Here is a 16,610-nt window from a genome sequence, read left to right on the forward strand (position 1 = left end):
GTCTGGAACCCCTGCAGATTTTATTTTTTCTCTCCAGCCGTCTGGAGTTTTTTTTTTGTTTTTTCTGTCCTCCCTGGCCATCGGACCTTACTGTTATTCTATGCTAATTAATGTTGTCTTAGTTTAATTTCTTACTTTGTCTTTTATTTTTCTTTTCTTTATTATGTAAAGCACTTTGAGCTACATTTTTTTGTATGAAAATGTGCTATACAGTATAAATAAATGCTGTTGTTGTTGCTGGATTAAAGGAAAACATTTTGCAGACTTGTGAAAATGGACTCAGCACTCACCCATCAGTCTTCAGTCTCTGATAAACTTGCATGGCAGCACATGTGCACAGCAGGTCTTCAACCTCGGACTTCCAAGCCCAACAGTGACCTGCCAAAACAACAACTCAGCCTACTGCTCTGTGGCTCCCTGCTTGCATCCGAGATAGAGCCAGCCATCTTCTGCCTCTAATGAATTATAAAATAACATTTTAAATGAGCTAGCAAAAAAAAATCTTAAAGGAGTATTATTCAGATGAAACTGTTACCATTATACTGCATAAATAGATTTGTTGTAACATATGGGCCTACTCCAATTTAGTATTCCTGCCTGTCAAGAAAATGGATTTATTATATACACTTGTTTAAAAATATGCTACCATAATATGTGTTTTATTTTTATTTTATTTTATTTGCTTAAATTTGAACCGTTGACCATAATATTGTGTAAAATCTCTGTGGTAAAAAAGCACATGAACTGTACTTTTACATGTCAATTTTGTTAAAACTAATTTTTCTTTCTTATCAAACACACACTGAACAGTTTTGCAACGCAGAGGCATTCTAGGATTTGCAGGTATGAGGGTCTTAGCCTCCCCCAGTGATCATTGTGCATTCAGTCTTATATGTATATAAAATCAAAGAGCGAGAGGGAGGTCCTCATTGAGTTGTCACATGCATCTTATATGTATATTAAATCTAGGAAGGACCACACGTTTGTATTATGATAAAACATACACTGATTAGTGACTAGATTCTATATGATAGACAAACACGCTATTGAAAATGCATATTAGACACAAAAAGATCAGGGATTAAGCATCTGAAATCTCCTACTCCCGATATCACTGGTTCAATGCGATCTTCTCCCACCCTGGTGTCCCTGTTACTTTATACAAGGAAGGATAAAAGATCTCCGTCGTTGAGTCTTAATTCTGCTTTTAAGGGTCAGGAATCAGTATAAACCACAAAACAATAATAGATTCAGTTCTTGTTTCAGAGTAATCAGAGGTGTGCCATCTAATAGTCTAATATTAGTCCTGCATACACAGGGTGATGAAATTCTAACTTCCACTTTGGACCACATTACATCTCAATAGCACCATTAGAAACAGGAATTTACTAAGTACAGAATTTCATTTAGTATTTTATAGAGAATTTGATATCTATATATCTATTATATAATACCTTTCCTGTCTGTCTGTCTGTGGCTCTCCTATCTATCTATCTACAGTACCTATTGTGACTTAATACAGTGTGTCACGTGCAAGCGCATGGGGGACAGCTAAAGGGCTCTAGTGACTGTAATTATAGCACCTCGGCAGGGGTTGGCGCTGTGTTTTAATGCATCTCTCATTTCCCCTCTGCAGACCAGATGATTGACAGCTATGCATCACTGAAGTCACTTCCGGTGTCCGCCTACCAAGACCCGGCATTTCCTGTCCATATGGCTGAAAAGTCTGAAAAGACCTTTTTCTCATTTGTTTATTTTTTTGTTTTTTTGCAATAATAATATGCGGGGTGCTGGGTTGGATCCCAAATCTTTTTTCATTTGTTGTGTCATTCAATTACATGTGCCTTTCATGACTATCTAATTATCGGTAATATAGTACCTTTAATATCTGTCTGTTACATAGTGTGTTTATCGTTAATCTGTTTTATAGTTTATTTTGTAGCTTTTCATAGTTTTCTCTTTTAAAGTCCTTTCATTTGTAATGAGCAAAACCCATGGAGTTTTCTTTCCTGCAAGTTCATTGAATTGTTCTGGAACTTTGCCAAACTTGGTGAAATGCATTGAATTCAATGGGGAAACAGGAATCAAACTAGTTTTGAGTAGTTTATAATGGTGTCCCTGAGGGCTAGGGAAGCATCTGCCAACCATGCTTGTCCAATTATTGTGGTCACAAATGTGGTTTGAGCTGTAAGGCAGTTGTGCTAACCACTGTGCCACTGTGCCTCAAGGAACAAAAGATGCAGATGGAATGATAACCACAAACAAAATACAAGAAATGGCATCAAAGTAGCAATAATTAAAAAAAATATCACTGCACTCACACAGCACCAATCTTCAGGACACTCATTAGACATTCCATGAAGTGGTGGCACAGGACTGACTTGTTCCATTGTTTGAAGTTGTGGGTTTATGCAGCTGGAAGGCCTTTTTGTTTCTGATCTGTGTAGATGCTTTGAATTTTTTTCTTCAATCATAAGATAGAAATGCAGTGTAAATAGTAACAAATCTTTTCTTATTATTATTTCAATGGGCCTCATATGTTTTCTGATTCGTGGGGAGGGAGGGGGGCCCTATTAAGGCTTGTTTTGACTTGTCATTGAGCCATGGGGCTAATGGCGCATGCATTCAGCCAACATATAAAATTAGCCACATTGGATTAGCCAGCCGGTTTTACTGACATCCCAAAAACTCAAAGCAGATTGGGCAGTGAAGTAAAATGTGAGGTGAAGTTCACTTACAGAAGGTATGTGTGAAAGTTCTGTGATGTCAGGCTGATCTTGTAGGTATTGCAGTGTGCTGGGAAAAATGTTTATTTAAGCTGGCTGCACAGAGAATTCCCAGGAAAATATTCTGCGAACAAAGTTACCGGAAAACACAGCATATTCACTGCAAAAAATGCTTTGCCAATTTTTTTCTACAGCACTACCTTTTGTATACTATCTATTAGTTGTTGGTGCAGTTGTATTGTCCCAAATGATTATGCCCTACATATAAAGTTTTCGTCTTCATTTATTTGAACATAATGGGCAAGATTATGATTTGAGACGCCATGCTCAAGAGGTTGAACTTCCAGTGACGTGCGGTGAGGTTCATGGCTGGTGAAGCGCGGACTCCTTCACAGTCAGATTTACAAATATATGAACCCAAAAAGTAGCTTATTTATTATACAATTGGCAGCATGTACATTGACTACTGTTTATGTTTCATATCTCATCAGCATTATTTACACACACATAGGTAAGGCACATATTTGGCTAAAAAAGAACGTTACATTTATAGCAGCGAGAGAGTGGAGAGAGCGCATTTGCTCTGCACCCTCCATGTGTTCTAAATTTGCTGCTGCAATTTCTCAATTCACACTCATTCAATCCAAATGAAAGTAGAAAGTGGTGTACAAAAAAAATGGATTTCAATTTTGAAAAACTTTTGATTCTGATGCTTGTAATTAATTTTAATAGACTGTTCAACAAAAGGATAACAAGAAAAACAAAAGCATATTTTACTTAAGGTCAAAATTTTGTTTTTAAATATTGGATTTTTTTTCCCTTGGTCTGAGCCCATTTTTTATAAAATTGAAAAATGTTTGTGGCCTTACCTTTATTTGTAAATGAAGTCCAGGTGCCTATCCTTCTTGACGAAAATCTCTGTCACTTTCTTGTAAAAGTCCTCTTTATTTTCCTTTAGTTTAAAAACTCGTAATCTTCCATTTTTGGCAGTCAGTCGGAACAAAAAATAAAAATAAATGGACCACTGCAGTGCACTTGACTTTCTGATATCGCTAACTTATTGGCGCCTCTGAGTAGAAGAACAGTAGCAATGAGCACCTTTTGGGCCCTTCGGTGTGGCACGGTATTGTCTGCCTCACCTTATGCCTTTTCAATGTAGTTTTATGTCCGATCAGCAAGACTAAATATGTCACACATATTCATTGAAGATAGTAGCCAGACTGTGGAAAGTCAGGGTGTATAATAAACATGTCTGCAACATTATATTGGTGACATACAGAGAGACAGCAACAGGCACGCGCCAACTGCATGCATCAACCCAGTGTGTGAGTGACAGTGTAGTCTGAGGTGAGGCTCGTCTCGTCGTTGCCGCACCATGCGTTTCTCCCCTGTATTTGAACTGGAAATGTGCCAGTTCAGCGATTATGACTATAAAAATTATTGGAATCATACATGAAAACAAATTTATAGCACAGACCAGTGGACAAATTTATTCTATGTTATCATTATTAGATTTTATCATGATGACTCACCTGCCTCCCCAGACTGCACATCCCTGAAGCAGATTGAGCCTATAAAACCAACTGAAACAGTGCCTTTTGGTAGTGTGCGACAGCTGAGTTACTTGGCCCTTGGAAGACAATGAGTTCAGCATTGTCTCCAATTTCATTTTGACCAGTGAGGTGGAGATCTCCAAGTATTTGTTCCTTTGGTAGTGACAAACTAAAACAGAGGGAGGCTGGATGACCAAGAGAAATGGATGTGATGAAGGGCAGTAAACCCTGGATGACGAGAAGTCAACATGTCGAGATAGTAATAATAATAATAATAATTCTTTACATTTATATAGCACTTTTTTCACTACTCAAAGCGAGAAAATTACCTTTTTTTTTTGGAATTGCGCTGCCTCCAATTCTGTTTACTATTTTTATTCTGTCTATCCACCTGGCAACTACAGGAACTGACATATAGGGACTGTGCTTGTTATTTAAATGGAACTAAACGAATTTACTGTATATGTTGTCACACATGTGCACCAATGGGTCGCCTTCCTGGCTCACCTAAGGTATGTGGCACCACCACAGGATGACAGTGGGTGCTGTCACTAACAGTCTCGTCTCCTTTTTCCCTCACAGCCTTGAGAAAACACCCCTTGAGGGCAATGAACCAAGACAGCACAACCCTTTCTGGTCTTCTTGATAAAAGGTAGACACTCCCAAAAGGTGGTGTTTCATTTTGGACCGGACTACCGTACAGAACACAAGCGAGAGAGAAAAATGTGTCCCTTAAAGAGTACTGTTTCACGGGAACTGTCCCAATCCACCATCAAGCGTGTGTTTAATTTACAGTTTTCCTTTTTGTTGGCATTAAATTGGGTTTTGCCTGGTTGGCACTAAAAGCATTTAGCTTTTGCCCTGCCTCATCATTCGCCCTGCTAAAATGCATACTTATTTCTATGCGTATTCTTTGTTAATTAATGTGACTTTGCAATTATGTATTACTTATAAATTTCTATTTGTGCTTTAGTAAAGCACACTTTGTTTATTTTATTTAGTTGTGAGGGCAAGCCTGGTGTGTATTATTAAGTGTTAAACCATAAGCCATGGCCAGAACTCTGAATGTCAGCTTTCAGATAGAGAAAGGATGAAATGGCTAGAAAGAGTCCATTTTTATTGGCCAAAGTAAAAGAGGGTTGTCAAGGTGCATGTTCTATATGTGCATGTTATACGAGTTCCCATGAGCTATGGCTATAGTGAAATAGTGCAGGGGTATGTCTTTGCATGTTTCTTGGGAAGCTATTTTATGTTTTTTTAGCTATATTTACAGAGGGGCACACTGGTAAGCATTGTCACCTTGTTACCTAACATTTCCAGAGATCAGCTTTTTTCCTGACATGGGTTTTATGTGGACTTTGCCCTTTCTCCCTATCACTCCTCAGGTTCTCTGTGTTCATGAACAGTGTAGAAAATGTGTGGAGAGAGAAACGGCTATCAACTGTATAGTACAAACAAGCCAAAAACAAATGTGTGAGAAATTCTGTTCATGTTCTCTCAGTTCAGTTTATACTTTAGTACACGTCTGCTCGGCCTTATGCACTGTACATAGCAGCTTTGGTTCTGATCTATGACCTTTCTGCCAGTGCCCTTACAGGTGCTGGTCATAAAATTAGAATATCATGACAAAGTTGACTTATTTCAGTAATTCCATTCAAAAAGTGAAACTTGTGTATTAGATTCATTCATTACACACAGACTGATGTATTTCAAATGTTTATTTCTTTTAATGTTGATGATTATAACTGACAACTAATGAGAATCCCAAATTCAGTATCTCGGAAAATTAGAATATTGTGAAAAGGTTCAATATTGAAGACACCTGGTGCCACACTCTAATCAGCTAATTAACTCAAAACACCTGCAAAAGCCTTTAAATGGTCTCTCAGTCTAGTTCTGTAGGCTACACAATCATGGGGAAGACTGCTGACTTGACAGTTGTCCAAAAGACGACCATTGACACCTTGCACAAGGAGGGCAAGACACAAAAGGTCATTGCTAAAGAGGCTGGCTGTTCACAGAGCTCTGTGTCCAAGCACATTAATAGAGAGGCGAAGAGAAGGACAAGATGTGGTAGAAAAAAGTGTACAAGCAATAGGGATAACCGCACCCTGGAGAGGATTGTGTAACAAAACCCATTCAAAAATGTGGGGGAGATTCACAAAGAGTGGACTGCAGCTGGAGTCAGTGTTTCAAGAACCACCACGCACAGACGTATGCAAGACATGGGTTTCAGCTGTCGCATTCCTTGTGTCAAGCCACTCTTGAACAAGAGACAGCGTCAGAAGCGTCTCGCCTGGGCTAAAGACAAAAAGGACTGGACTGCTGCTGAGTGGTCCAAAGTTATGTTCTCTGATGAAGGTAAATTTTGCATTTCCTTTGGAAATCAAGGTCCCAGAGTCTGGAGGAAGAGAGGAGAGGCACAGAATCCACGTTGCATGAGGTCCAGTGTAAAGATTCCACAGTCAGTGATGGTTTGAGGTGCCATGTCATCTGCTGGTTTTGGTCCATTGTGTTTTCTGAGGTCCAAGGTCAACGCAGCCGTCTACCAGGAAGTTTTAGAGCACTTCATGCTTCCTGCTGCTGACGAACTTTATGGAGATGCAGATTTCATTTTCCAACAGGACCTGGCACCTGCACACAGTGCCAAAGCTACCAGTACCTGGTTTAAGGACCATGGTATCCCTGTTTTTGATTAGCCAGCAAACTCGTCTGACCTTAACCCCATAGAAAATCTATGGGGTATTGTGAAAAGGAAGATGCAATACGCCAGACCCAACAATTCAGAAGAGCTGAAGGCCACTATCAGAGCAACATGGGCTCTCATAACACCTGAGCAGTACCACAGACTGATCGACTCCATGCCACGCTGCATTGCTGCAGTAATCCAGGCCAAAGGAGCCCCAACTAAATATTGAGTGCTGTACATGCTCATACTTTTCATGTTCATACCTTTCAGTTGGCCAACATTTCTAAAAATCCTTTTTTTGCATTGGTCTTAATTGATATTCTAATTTTCCGAGATACTGAATTTGGGACTTTCATAAGTTGTCAGTTATAATCATCAACATTAAAAGAAATAAACATTTGAAATACATCAGTCTGTGTGTAATGAATGAATCTAATATACAAGTTTCACTTTTTTAATGGAATTACTGAAATAAATCAACTTTGTCATGATATTCTAATTTTATGACCAGCACCTGTAGTTCATATGCATTCACATTTATTTATTTTCCAGGTACACGTCCAAATGAAACTTGAGAATCACATATACCTTTATGATGCTATGTCCATCCATACATCCATTTTCCAACCTGCTGAATCCGAACACAGGGTCACGGAGGTCTGCTGGAGCCAATCCCAGCCAACACAGGGCGCAAGGCAGGAACCAATCTTGGGCACTTCGCCAACCCACTGCAGGACACACACACACACCAAGCACACACTAGGGCCAATTTAGAATCGCCAATCCACCTAACCTGCATGTCTTTGGACTGTGGGAGGAAACCACAGCACCCACAGGAAACCCACGCAAACACGGGGACAACATGCAAACTCCATACAGGCAGGACCTGGGAAGCAAACCAGGGTTTTCTTACTGCGAGGCAGTTGTGCTACCACTGCACCACCGTGCCGCCCATGATGCTATGTTACGGTATTAATTAATAATGGTTATGATAACACCATTTCTCATTAAACGCTGTTGGGACTGCTCATATTGTTTTTTAATAAATGTGCCAGTGGCTTTTTATTTAGCAGTTACCAAATGTTTCCCTATGTCTTTCTTGTCTAGGTATCTTGTGGTGACACTTGGTGTCAAAATCAGTTTAATAAAGTTAGCCCTTCTGATGTTTGATGTGTCAGAGTCAGATCCTGGCCCACTCATTTTCCTGTGCAATGGCTGATATTTGCCTGCTACCTAGTGTATTGCAGAATGTCCATAACAGACTTGAGAAGTTGACTGACCAAAGTCATTTGGAATCTGGTATTTTCTGTTTTGAAATTGAAAAAATTCACATGTGTATTAAAAATTATATCCACATACGGTGTGTGTAAATACATAGAGTATGTTCATATTCATAGCACGAGGTGCTTTTGTGTTTTGTTGCTGCATTTAGTTTTTCACTTTACTGATATTGCTCTTGTGAAGCAAATGAGATGGAGTCTGTGAGGAAATATTCTCAAAAGTGGAGTAGGCAGGTCTATTCTTAAACCTGCCTACTCCACTTCAGCCAGATCAAGATACTCACGTCTGCACCTCTTGAAGCAACCGATCAACTCCTCAGCTGTGTTCTGAAGTTAATTTTTCACATTAGCCTGCAACACTCATTCATTCTTGTGTGCACAGTACGAATATCCCTAATTTCTTAAAGCTCAAAATCCCAAGTACACATACGTCTGTTTATTCAGAGCTACATCTGTGTTGACACCTACTTGGAATAAAGCATTACTTTTGAAAGGCAGTGAATTACGTGTGCAAACTGATGAGAAAAAAATCCACTCTTGAGGTTTACATATAAAATCTTTTAATTGTAAAACATTTACAGACATTGTTTTTGGTTTATTATATACTTGTTGCCACATGACCCTGCTCAGAAGTAAGCAGGCTTAGAAAATGGCATGGTGTAGGTATATAATGGTTATTTACTGGCGCTGTATTTTTCTTTGGGTAGACTTTCCCCAGACTCCAGTCTATCAGTATTACAAATATACAGAAAGCATCAAAAACACAACAGTACATTTTAAGTAATAACCACCCTTTTGGATTTTTTTTACACAAGAAAAAAAAACAATATGGAAAGGGAACAATCTTCAGATTCTGTCATTGTACATCCACTTTGTAAACTGATGGACACACCGGTACTACTCTCATGATGAGCCTTCATTCCAGGCATTTACTGGGCCTGATTAATCCATTTTGACAATCGCCAGGTCATGGTAGGGCACACTACTGCACACATGCACATTTTTCCAGACTTCAATAGTTTAGAGCCTGAAGGATGCGGGTAAACTCCCCCTAGTCAGATTCAGACCCATTTTTAGACTTTGAAGACTCTGTGATAGAATTCAGATTAGCAATTTTCCCATACAGTGTGCATCTATAAAACATGTGAGGTCTACGGTAAATAAACACAAGGCTGGCTCGAATTAAACTTTAAAAGCTACATGATGACAACATCAACAGTATTAGGGTCAGATTTGTTGATGAATATAGTAGCTGTTCAAAATTTTGTACAATTTGAATTCAGTCATTTGTAATCTGAGCAGTAAATCATCAGATTAGCATCTGTTTTGTTGATACTGATACTTTACAATTATTGAGAAAGTCGCCACAGTAATTATAACACACATAATACTGGTGCACACCCCTGAACATAAACATAAAATGGAATTCTGTCCATGAATATGTCAATACAGAGCTCTAACACATTTTAAGAATTAAATATAAAAAGGAAATTTAGCACCATTGTTTATTCATAATCTGAAAAATCTTTACAGCAAAGGAAAGTTTACTATTTTTTATTCTATTCATCCACCTGGCAATTACAGGAACTAATGTATAGGGACTGTGCATGGTTTTTATGGTATTAAATGAATTTACCCTATGTTGTCACACATGGTCACCTTCCTAGCTCACGTATGGCATGTGGTACTACCCCAGGATGAAAGGGGGTGCTGTCCCTAATAGTCTTGTTTCCTTTTTCCCCTCACAGTCCTTGAGTGTAACAAAAAAACACCCCTTGAGGGTAAAGAAGCCAAGACAAGCCCACCTCTTCTGGTCTGCTAGGTATTAAAGGGACCCGACTGTCATGAAGAGCACGAGAGAGAGAGAGAGGGAGAAAAAATGCATCCCTTAAAGAGCACTGTTTCAAGGGAATTGTCCCAAACAGAAAGCACCATCAAGTGTGTGTTTCATTTACAGTTTTCCTTTTTGTTGGCATTAAATTGGATTTTCACACAGGTATCCATCAGAGATCTAGATCAGTTATACACCAGCAACACTTAAAGTGCACAACATTAAAATTGAGGAAGGTCTAAGTAGGGAGTATTGGAAAAAGGGAAATCAACTCAAGCCTCTTCAGTCCCAAGAACATACAATGATCAACCAATTTTATTGTTAGTTTGTATAAAGATATGAGGGGAAAAAAAAGGAAATAATTTGACCAACCAGATAAATATGTGGTATTTTATCATTGACAATAATAGTAATATTATTATTATTAATATAGCCATACAGTTTTTGGCCTCACTTTTTACAGGCAGCTAAAGTCTGCCCAGGTAGAAATGAATGCAAGTCAGGAGCCAAGCCTGGAAGGGACTAGTGATGGGGGACTTGTGAACAATTTGTTCTTTTTCAACAACTCTTTTCAGTGAATCATATAAATTAATTTGTGAGCATGAACGAATCAGTTCAGTGGATCTCAATGGGACTAAAGCTAAAACGCAAGTGTATCCTGCGTGACATTGTCATCGTCTTCTGTTTCACTGCTGCTGCCTGCTGGTAGAAGTCAATAGCGCACGTGCAAGAATCACCTGACTCACTGAACAAACCAATAATCAGTCCAACAATTGTCGTTCATTTGATTCATGAACAATTCACTACCCAAGAATCAGTCCAATAATTCTCACATATATGAAACTGATGTAGGAATTAATAAATTATATATTTTTGGTGTGATCAGAGGGGATTTTGAGGGGATTAAACCATCCCAAGGGAACTACAGCATAAGCTATCCCTAAAAATGAATCAAATAAATCAAAAGAATTTGTTAACTTAAATGGGTAGTTTGAAAGAATCGATTGAGTAAATTGAATTGAAATGCCCATCACTAGAAGAGGCCCCAGTCAAGCATACTGTGCAATTGTAAGCATGCCCTCAATGGCAGGGTCAATTTAGACTCATCCATTTAGCTAGGAATCAAATCAAAATGGCTGGAGATGTCAAGCCACAGTGTTGATGGTGTATGTCATACCTACCCATTGACAGGGAGTTTAAACCTTACACTGTTTGCACTAGTTTTCACTTTTTCTTACTGTGAAGTTTATTCAGGATTGGAAAAATTGCTGCTCCACTCTAAGAGTGATAATATATAACGTGTGCAAGAGCGATATTTTGAATTTTCAAATTTTTACTTTGACTACTGATAGCTGCTCCGTGATGGACAGGCTTGTGCCTACGGCTGCCCTGCTGTCTGTAACAATAAAACAATAATTAAGCAAATTTTTCAAATGGACAGTTGGGTTACCTGCTAAGGAAACTGGAAAAGTTCAATAAAAAAAGCTACTGATTATGTTTATAGTAACAGATATTTGCTTTCAGTGCCCATAACTCACAATATGCATACATTTGAATAAATAATGTTGTTGGTACTGTTAATAATAAAAAAAAAACAAAACAGAAAGGGTGACAATGTAACAAAGACGGCCCTTCCTTCCAGCTTTACTTTTGAGCTAACATTTAAGACTTTAATTTGTATCATCAGAAGTTTGAAATTGGTACCAATGATATGCAGTCCTATCAAGTCCACTTACTGGCACAGTATTGGTGACTTGAGTTTTCTGCAAGCTGACCTGCCAGTAGGTGTCTTGGATTTGAATCTTGATATCATCCATACTTTACATGAGCACCTTGTCCATAAAAAAACACCTGGAGCAGAATGGCGATGTCAATACAAATCTGCATGATGCCACATAGCCAGAACTGGGCTGGCGTCTCCTTGATAATAAAATAGGCCGTTTTATAGATGTCCCCTGCCATCCACAGCAACACCATCTTAATGCTGAAAAACAAAAATAAAAAGCAGCATTTGACACTTTTGCTGTTCATATGTCTTTTAAGCCGTGTCAGAAAAATAACCATGCAGAACCCCACCTAGAAACTGTTTTATCAGCATATAAGACATGCATACAAGACAAGACTTATTAGGTTTTGAACATTGTGCAAACCATAAGTGGGAAAATGAATAGTACCAACCAAGGTTGTTATAGTTAACGAAAACTAAAATTATTATTAAAAATCTTTTTTCGTAAACTGAAATAAAATAATTAACAAAACCGAAATGAAAAACTAAAACTAAACGAAACTATTAAAGTAGCTGGAAAGACTAACTGAAATAAAATAATAATTTAATAAAATAATTTTAGTTTTTGTTTTTGAATGAATATTCTTGCTGTTAGTTTTTAACCCTTATAACTTTTAACTCTAAAACTGAAAGTCATTCACCACGAGCCGCCCAAATACATTCATCCAGTGACCCTGTAGTTAGGATATAGCGGGTTGGATAATGGATGGATGGATGGATGGCGGCGGGTGAAGGAGGGCGGCTGTTCACACAACATTTGCGGTGACAGAGCGAGCTGAATATGTACGTAAAGCGTGTGGATTAGAAAGTGATTTACGTACCGCCTTTCTTTGCACTTGTTGTATATCAAGATGTAATTCAAACACCTGAAACTGGAATATGGTGGTCAACAAAAACTTTACTGTGTGGACAGAAAAATCACAAGTGAGTAACGTTTCAGTTTATTTCTCAGGTGCCGGCTTTTTGTTGACAGTAATTCACTGTATAGAGAAAGTATAATCATGAAAAAATTCAACCTCAAGATTTTGACGAATCTTGACGTTTTAGACCTAACCAAGTCTGAAAATACCATTTTTTTAAATTATGTCCATGTGTGTGTGTGTGTGTGTGTAAACACGGTAACTCAAAAACGCAACTAGATAGATGGATGAAATTTGGCATGTGGTCGTTACACCAAAATTGTAGATCTCTATTAACTTCTGGGCCAAATCCATCAACCAGAAGTGGTACTTTACCTGAACACATACTCGATTTTTTTTATTAATGGATGCAGCTGCAGAGTCCAATTTAATAAACTTTACTTTAATAATAATTGATCAATATATTATTAATTTGATTTGATTTGTTGATGATGGTTCTTTAATTTACATAATATAATCATTGTCTTGCAGTATACTCCTCAAATATCCATCCCCATATCTGAGTACACGAGAACGTCAAGGGGAGACCACTCCTGATTTTTGAAAATAAAACAGCACTGATCAAGAGACTGACTAGGTCGTCATACAATATCAACATATTGTTGCTAACCAATCACTTTTGCTTTAAAAATGTCGTTTAACAATGAAATGATACAAATCTTGTAAAATTCCTGAGTTGGCAATGTCTCTACTGAACTACTGGTAGGTAGGCAAAGAGAGTCTGCCAAGTGATGAAAAGCTAAATATACTAATGTGTTTTGTATTTATGCTATATTTATTAATTTATCTTTTTTAGTTAATATTCATCATTATTAATACCAGATATTGTGAAAAGAATCCAATAGCAGAATTATGTTTTAAAATATTTGTCCCCATTTTTTCAATGTTTCTCTCTCTCTCAAAATAGATAGTTGAAATATCATATTCTTTTTGTTCTTAACAACAGCCATATCGTACACATTGCATACCAGGGATTTTTCCTGCCTTGCCTTCAAACCTGCTGGGGTAGGCTCCAGGTTCCTGCGATCCTGCCCTGATAAACAGGTTTAAATAATGTATATATTGCTGCTAATCTTAGATGCTGTCTCTGTATTACCTACTCTTGCTCTGCTCATTAAGGGTTTACTGTTCTAAATCATGGACTATTCAAGTCTCACTGCACCTAACCTTGACTCTACATGCTTGTTTTTCTTTGTTTCCCTCAATACAGCTAGGTGGGGTCTGCACACTAATTCAATCTTAAGAGTCTTGTTCTTCCTAAGGCCCTGTGATTTTCATGATCACACCTGTGAGAACACAGTAGATTCTCTTTTCTGATTTTTGATCTTTTCAGGCCTGCAGGTGGCAAAATTCTGTCTATAAATTGTTTGTGCCTGAAATGGAATCAGAGCTTAATATGACTGGTAGGAAATAACAAAGCCCAGTATTTGAGATTTTTTAATGCAATATTGAAGGCATTCATTATAAGCTCTTTGTCATTGGAGCAGGATATGTTGTGTGCTGTAGACATTTAGAGTAAAAAACCCTCACACCTTAAAATTCACCTAAATTTCATTACAAATTGGCCCATTCTGGGCAATAAAAGGAAAAGTAAAGTGCCAACAGTCAGGGCAGACTTGTTCAGCACAAATAAGAAAGAAAATATTTTAAAAATTATAAAATTGTGTAAAATTGTTCATATTTAGTATCTGGTTTTGATTATGCTTGTTTTTTATCAGACAAAAACAAAACCAAACAGTAAACTGTGTCATGTAGTGTAGTAAGCTTCCACTAACATTAAACTCATATCCAAACTTGTTAAGTGTACAGTTCTGTCTCATTGTGACACAAAAACTAAACTCCATAGTAGCTCTTTAACCATACTATAATTACTAAAACTAAAACTGAAACTAATATATATAAAAATAAAATAGAAATGTCTTTGTAAAATAAAAGCTAAACTAAAACTAAAAATGCACAATGAAGGAAAACTAAAACTAAACTGAATTTCCAAGTAAGGTCAGAAAAAATATAGAAATAAAAACTAATATGAAAAGGCAAAACTATAATAACCTCGGTACCAACAGTCCTGTTATCAATTAGCTATGACTCTTTGTCAATTATTTTTTAAATCTCTCTATTATAAAAAAAAATTTAGTGACGATACAAGACTTTTTTCCTATGACGAGACGTGATCTTTGGAAGAGAGATCTTTTGAAGAGAGACAGAGAGACACTTTCACATCCCATAAGATGGACAAGTCACACCATACTTACAACCTTTGGAAGCAAGCCCCATGACACAAATGCAGAGCAGGTTAGAGATAGTGGAAGTAGGAAAACTCGAAAGTCTCAAAAAAATGAGATTAAAGATCGCATTAGCGCAAACAAATGGAAAATATTACTTGGTGAAATAACGGAACAGTGAAAAGAGATCGCATAGTGTTTGAAGATGTCTGGGGGACAAGAGAGACAAGGTAGTGAGACAAATGGACAGGTGCCGTACAGGCTTTTAAATGTTAGCAGTGCCACACGAAATGCAGATCACGTGGCACGGCAGCAGCAGCAAGCCAGCAGCTGATCGAGGAAAGAGGAGGTAAAAAAAGGAATTTGATTCCCATTGAATCACCATGTCCAGTGCAGACTGTCAGTCCAAAGAAACATTTGGCTACCAATAGGCTTCTCCACATAGTTCGGTGCTTTAAACAATGTCGGCAGTGCTTGATACACTGTACTAAAACCGCACCGTATTATGCTGTTTGGCTCATTGGGCTAATAAACTTGATGAAAGCCCCATAATCCTGAATTGTACTGCAGTTAGGTTTATACAGTGGGAAACAGACTTAAACAACTGTAATTATCTGCCAGACCTTGGCGCTGTCACCTAACACTTTCTCTCTTTCCTCCTCTGAAGACCTACCAGAAGGAAATTCTGCCTGATGACCTCACTTCCGGTCCAGGCTCTCCTGAACTCGCTTCCGGTCCTGACCATATATAACCATCACCTGGTCTCATTGTCTTCAGTTCTGTTTTGACCTTCGTCTGAAAGATACTGTATAACTTTTTTTTGCACACATATTTCCAAGTATACAGGGTGGCTACTCCAAACCCTTACCTTTGTGTTTGTGATTCTTTCACAACAGTTACATTAATACAGTTTAAGTTTTACCTACTTTTTCTCATTCAATGTAGTTAGCCAACATCATCGTCTTTACACATTAGTTTTTTTACATTTTAATAGGCTGATATACAATAATTTTAGATTGGTAATTAATTTATTAATTTTCACCTAAGCAAGGAATTCATAAACTAGTTAATTCATTTACTTATTTTATGGGTATAATAATTCATCAACTAAGCAATCAGTTCCTAAAGTAGATGAATTAATTTATTTATTTCACGGATTCATCTTGCACTGCACAATTGACACTACAGAGTGGCTGCATTGATCAAATACATGAAAACCAACGCGCAGCACTCAATGTACAGCATAAATAAATAATAATTCAACCTACTACTGCATACCCCAAATAAAGAGAAAACACAAAACCGTATAATAAAAGATTAAGTGTACTGTATGTTGAATGTAGCAACACGTCATATTCAATCCCTCTCAAAGCTTCATAATTTGGTATTTACTTGCGGGTTGTGATTAAGCTTGACATATGATGGTTTGAACACAGGAGACACATCTTACACAAGGGACAAAACTTGAAGCTAATCACATTTTAACATGCAGGGGAGCCTGTTGTTCCTTTTTCTTAAGTGCCCACCAAATTAAATTCCTACACTTTTTCCACAGTGAAATCCAAAATAGAAAATGCAAACAACAAGCTGTGCCACTGCA

The 16,610-nt window shown here is 37.7% G+C and overlaps 1 protein-coding gene across 3 annotated transcripts in view; it reads right to left on the minus strand.

Annotated features, from left to right (window-relative positions):
- Positions 1–8,785: 8,785 nt before the first annotated feature.
- The window catches only part of si:dkey-246g23.2 (solute carrier family 66 member 2), a 204,878-nt gene continuing 197,053 nt past the window's right edge, over positions 8,786–16,610 (minus strand). For all 3 annotated transcript variants that reach the window (XM_028810129.2, XM_028810130.2, XM_051931481.1), the window contains exon 5: positions 8,786–12,063. In XM_028810129.2, the coding sequence (XP_028665962.1) occupies positions 11,889–12,063 (175 nt within the window). In that variant the 3' untranslated portion in view covers positions 8,786–11,888. The remainder of the gene's footprint in view (positions 12,064–16,610) is intronic.

This window comes from Erpetoichthys calabaricus, chromosome 9 (assembly GCF_900747795.2).
Source record: "Erpetoichthys calabaricus chromosome 9, fErpCal1.3, whole genome shotgun sequence".
NCBI lineage: Eukaryota > Metazoa > Chordata > Cladistia > Polypteriformes > Polypteridae > Erpetoichthys > Erpetoichthys calabaricus.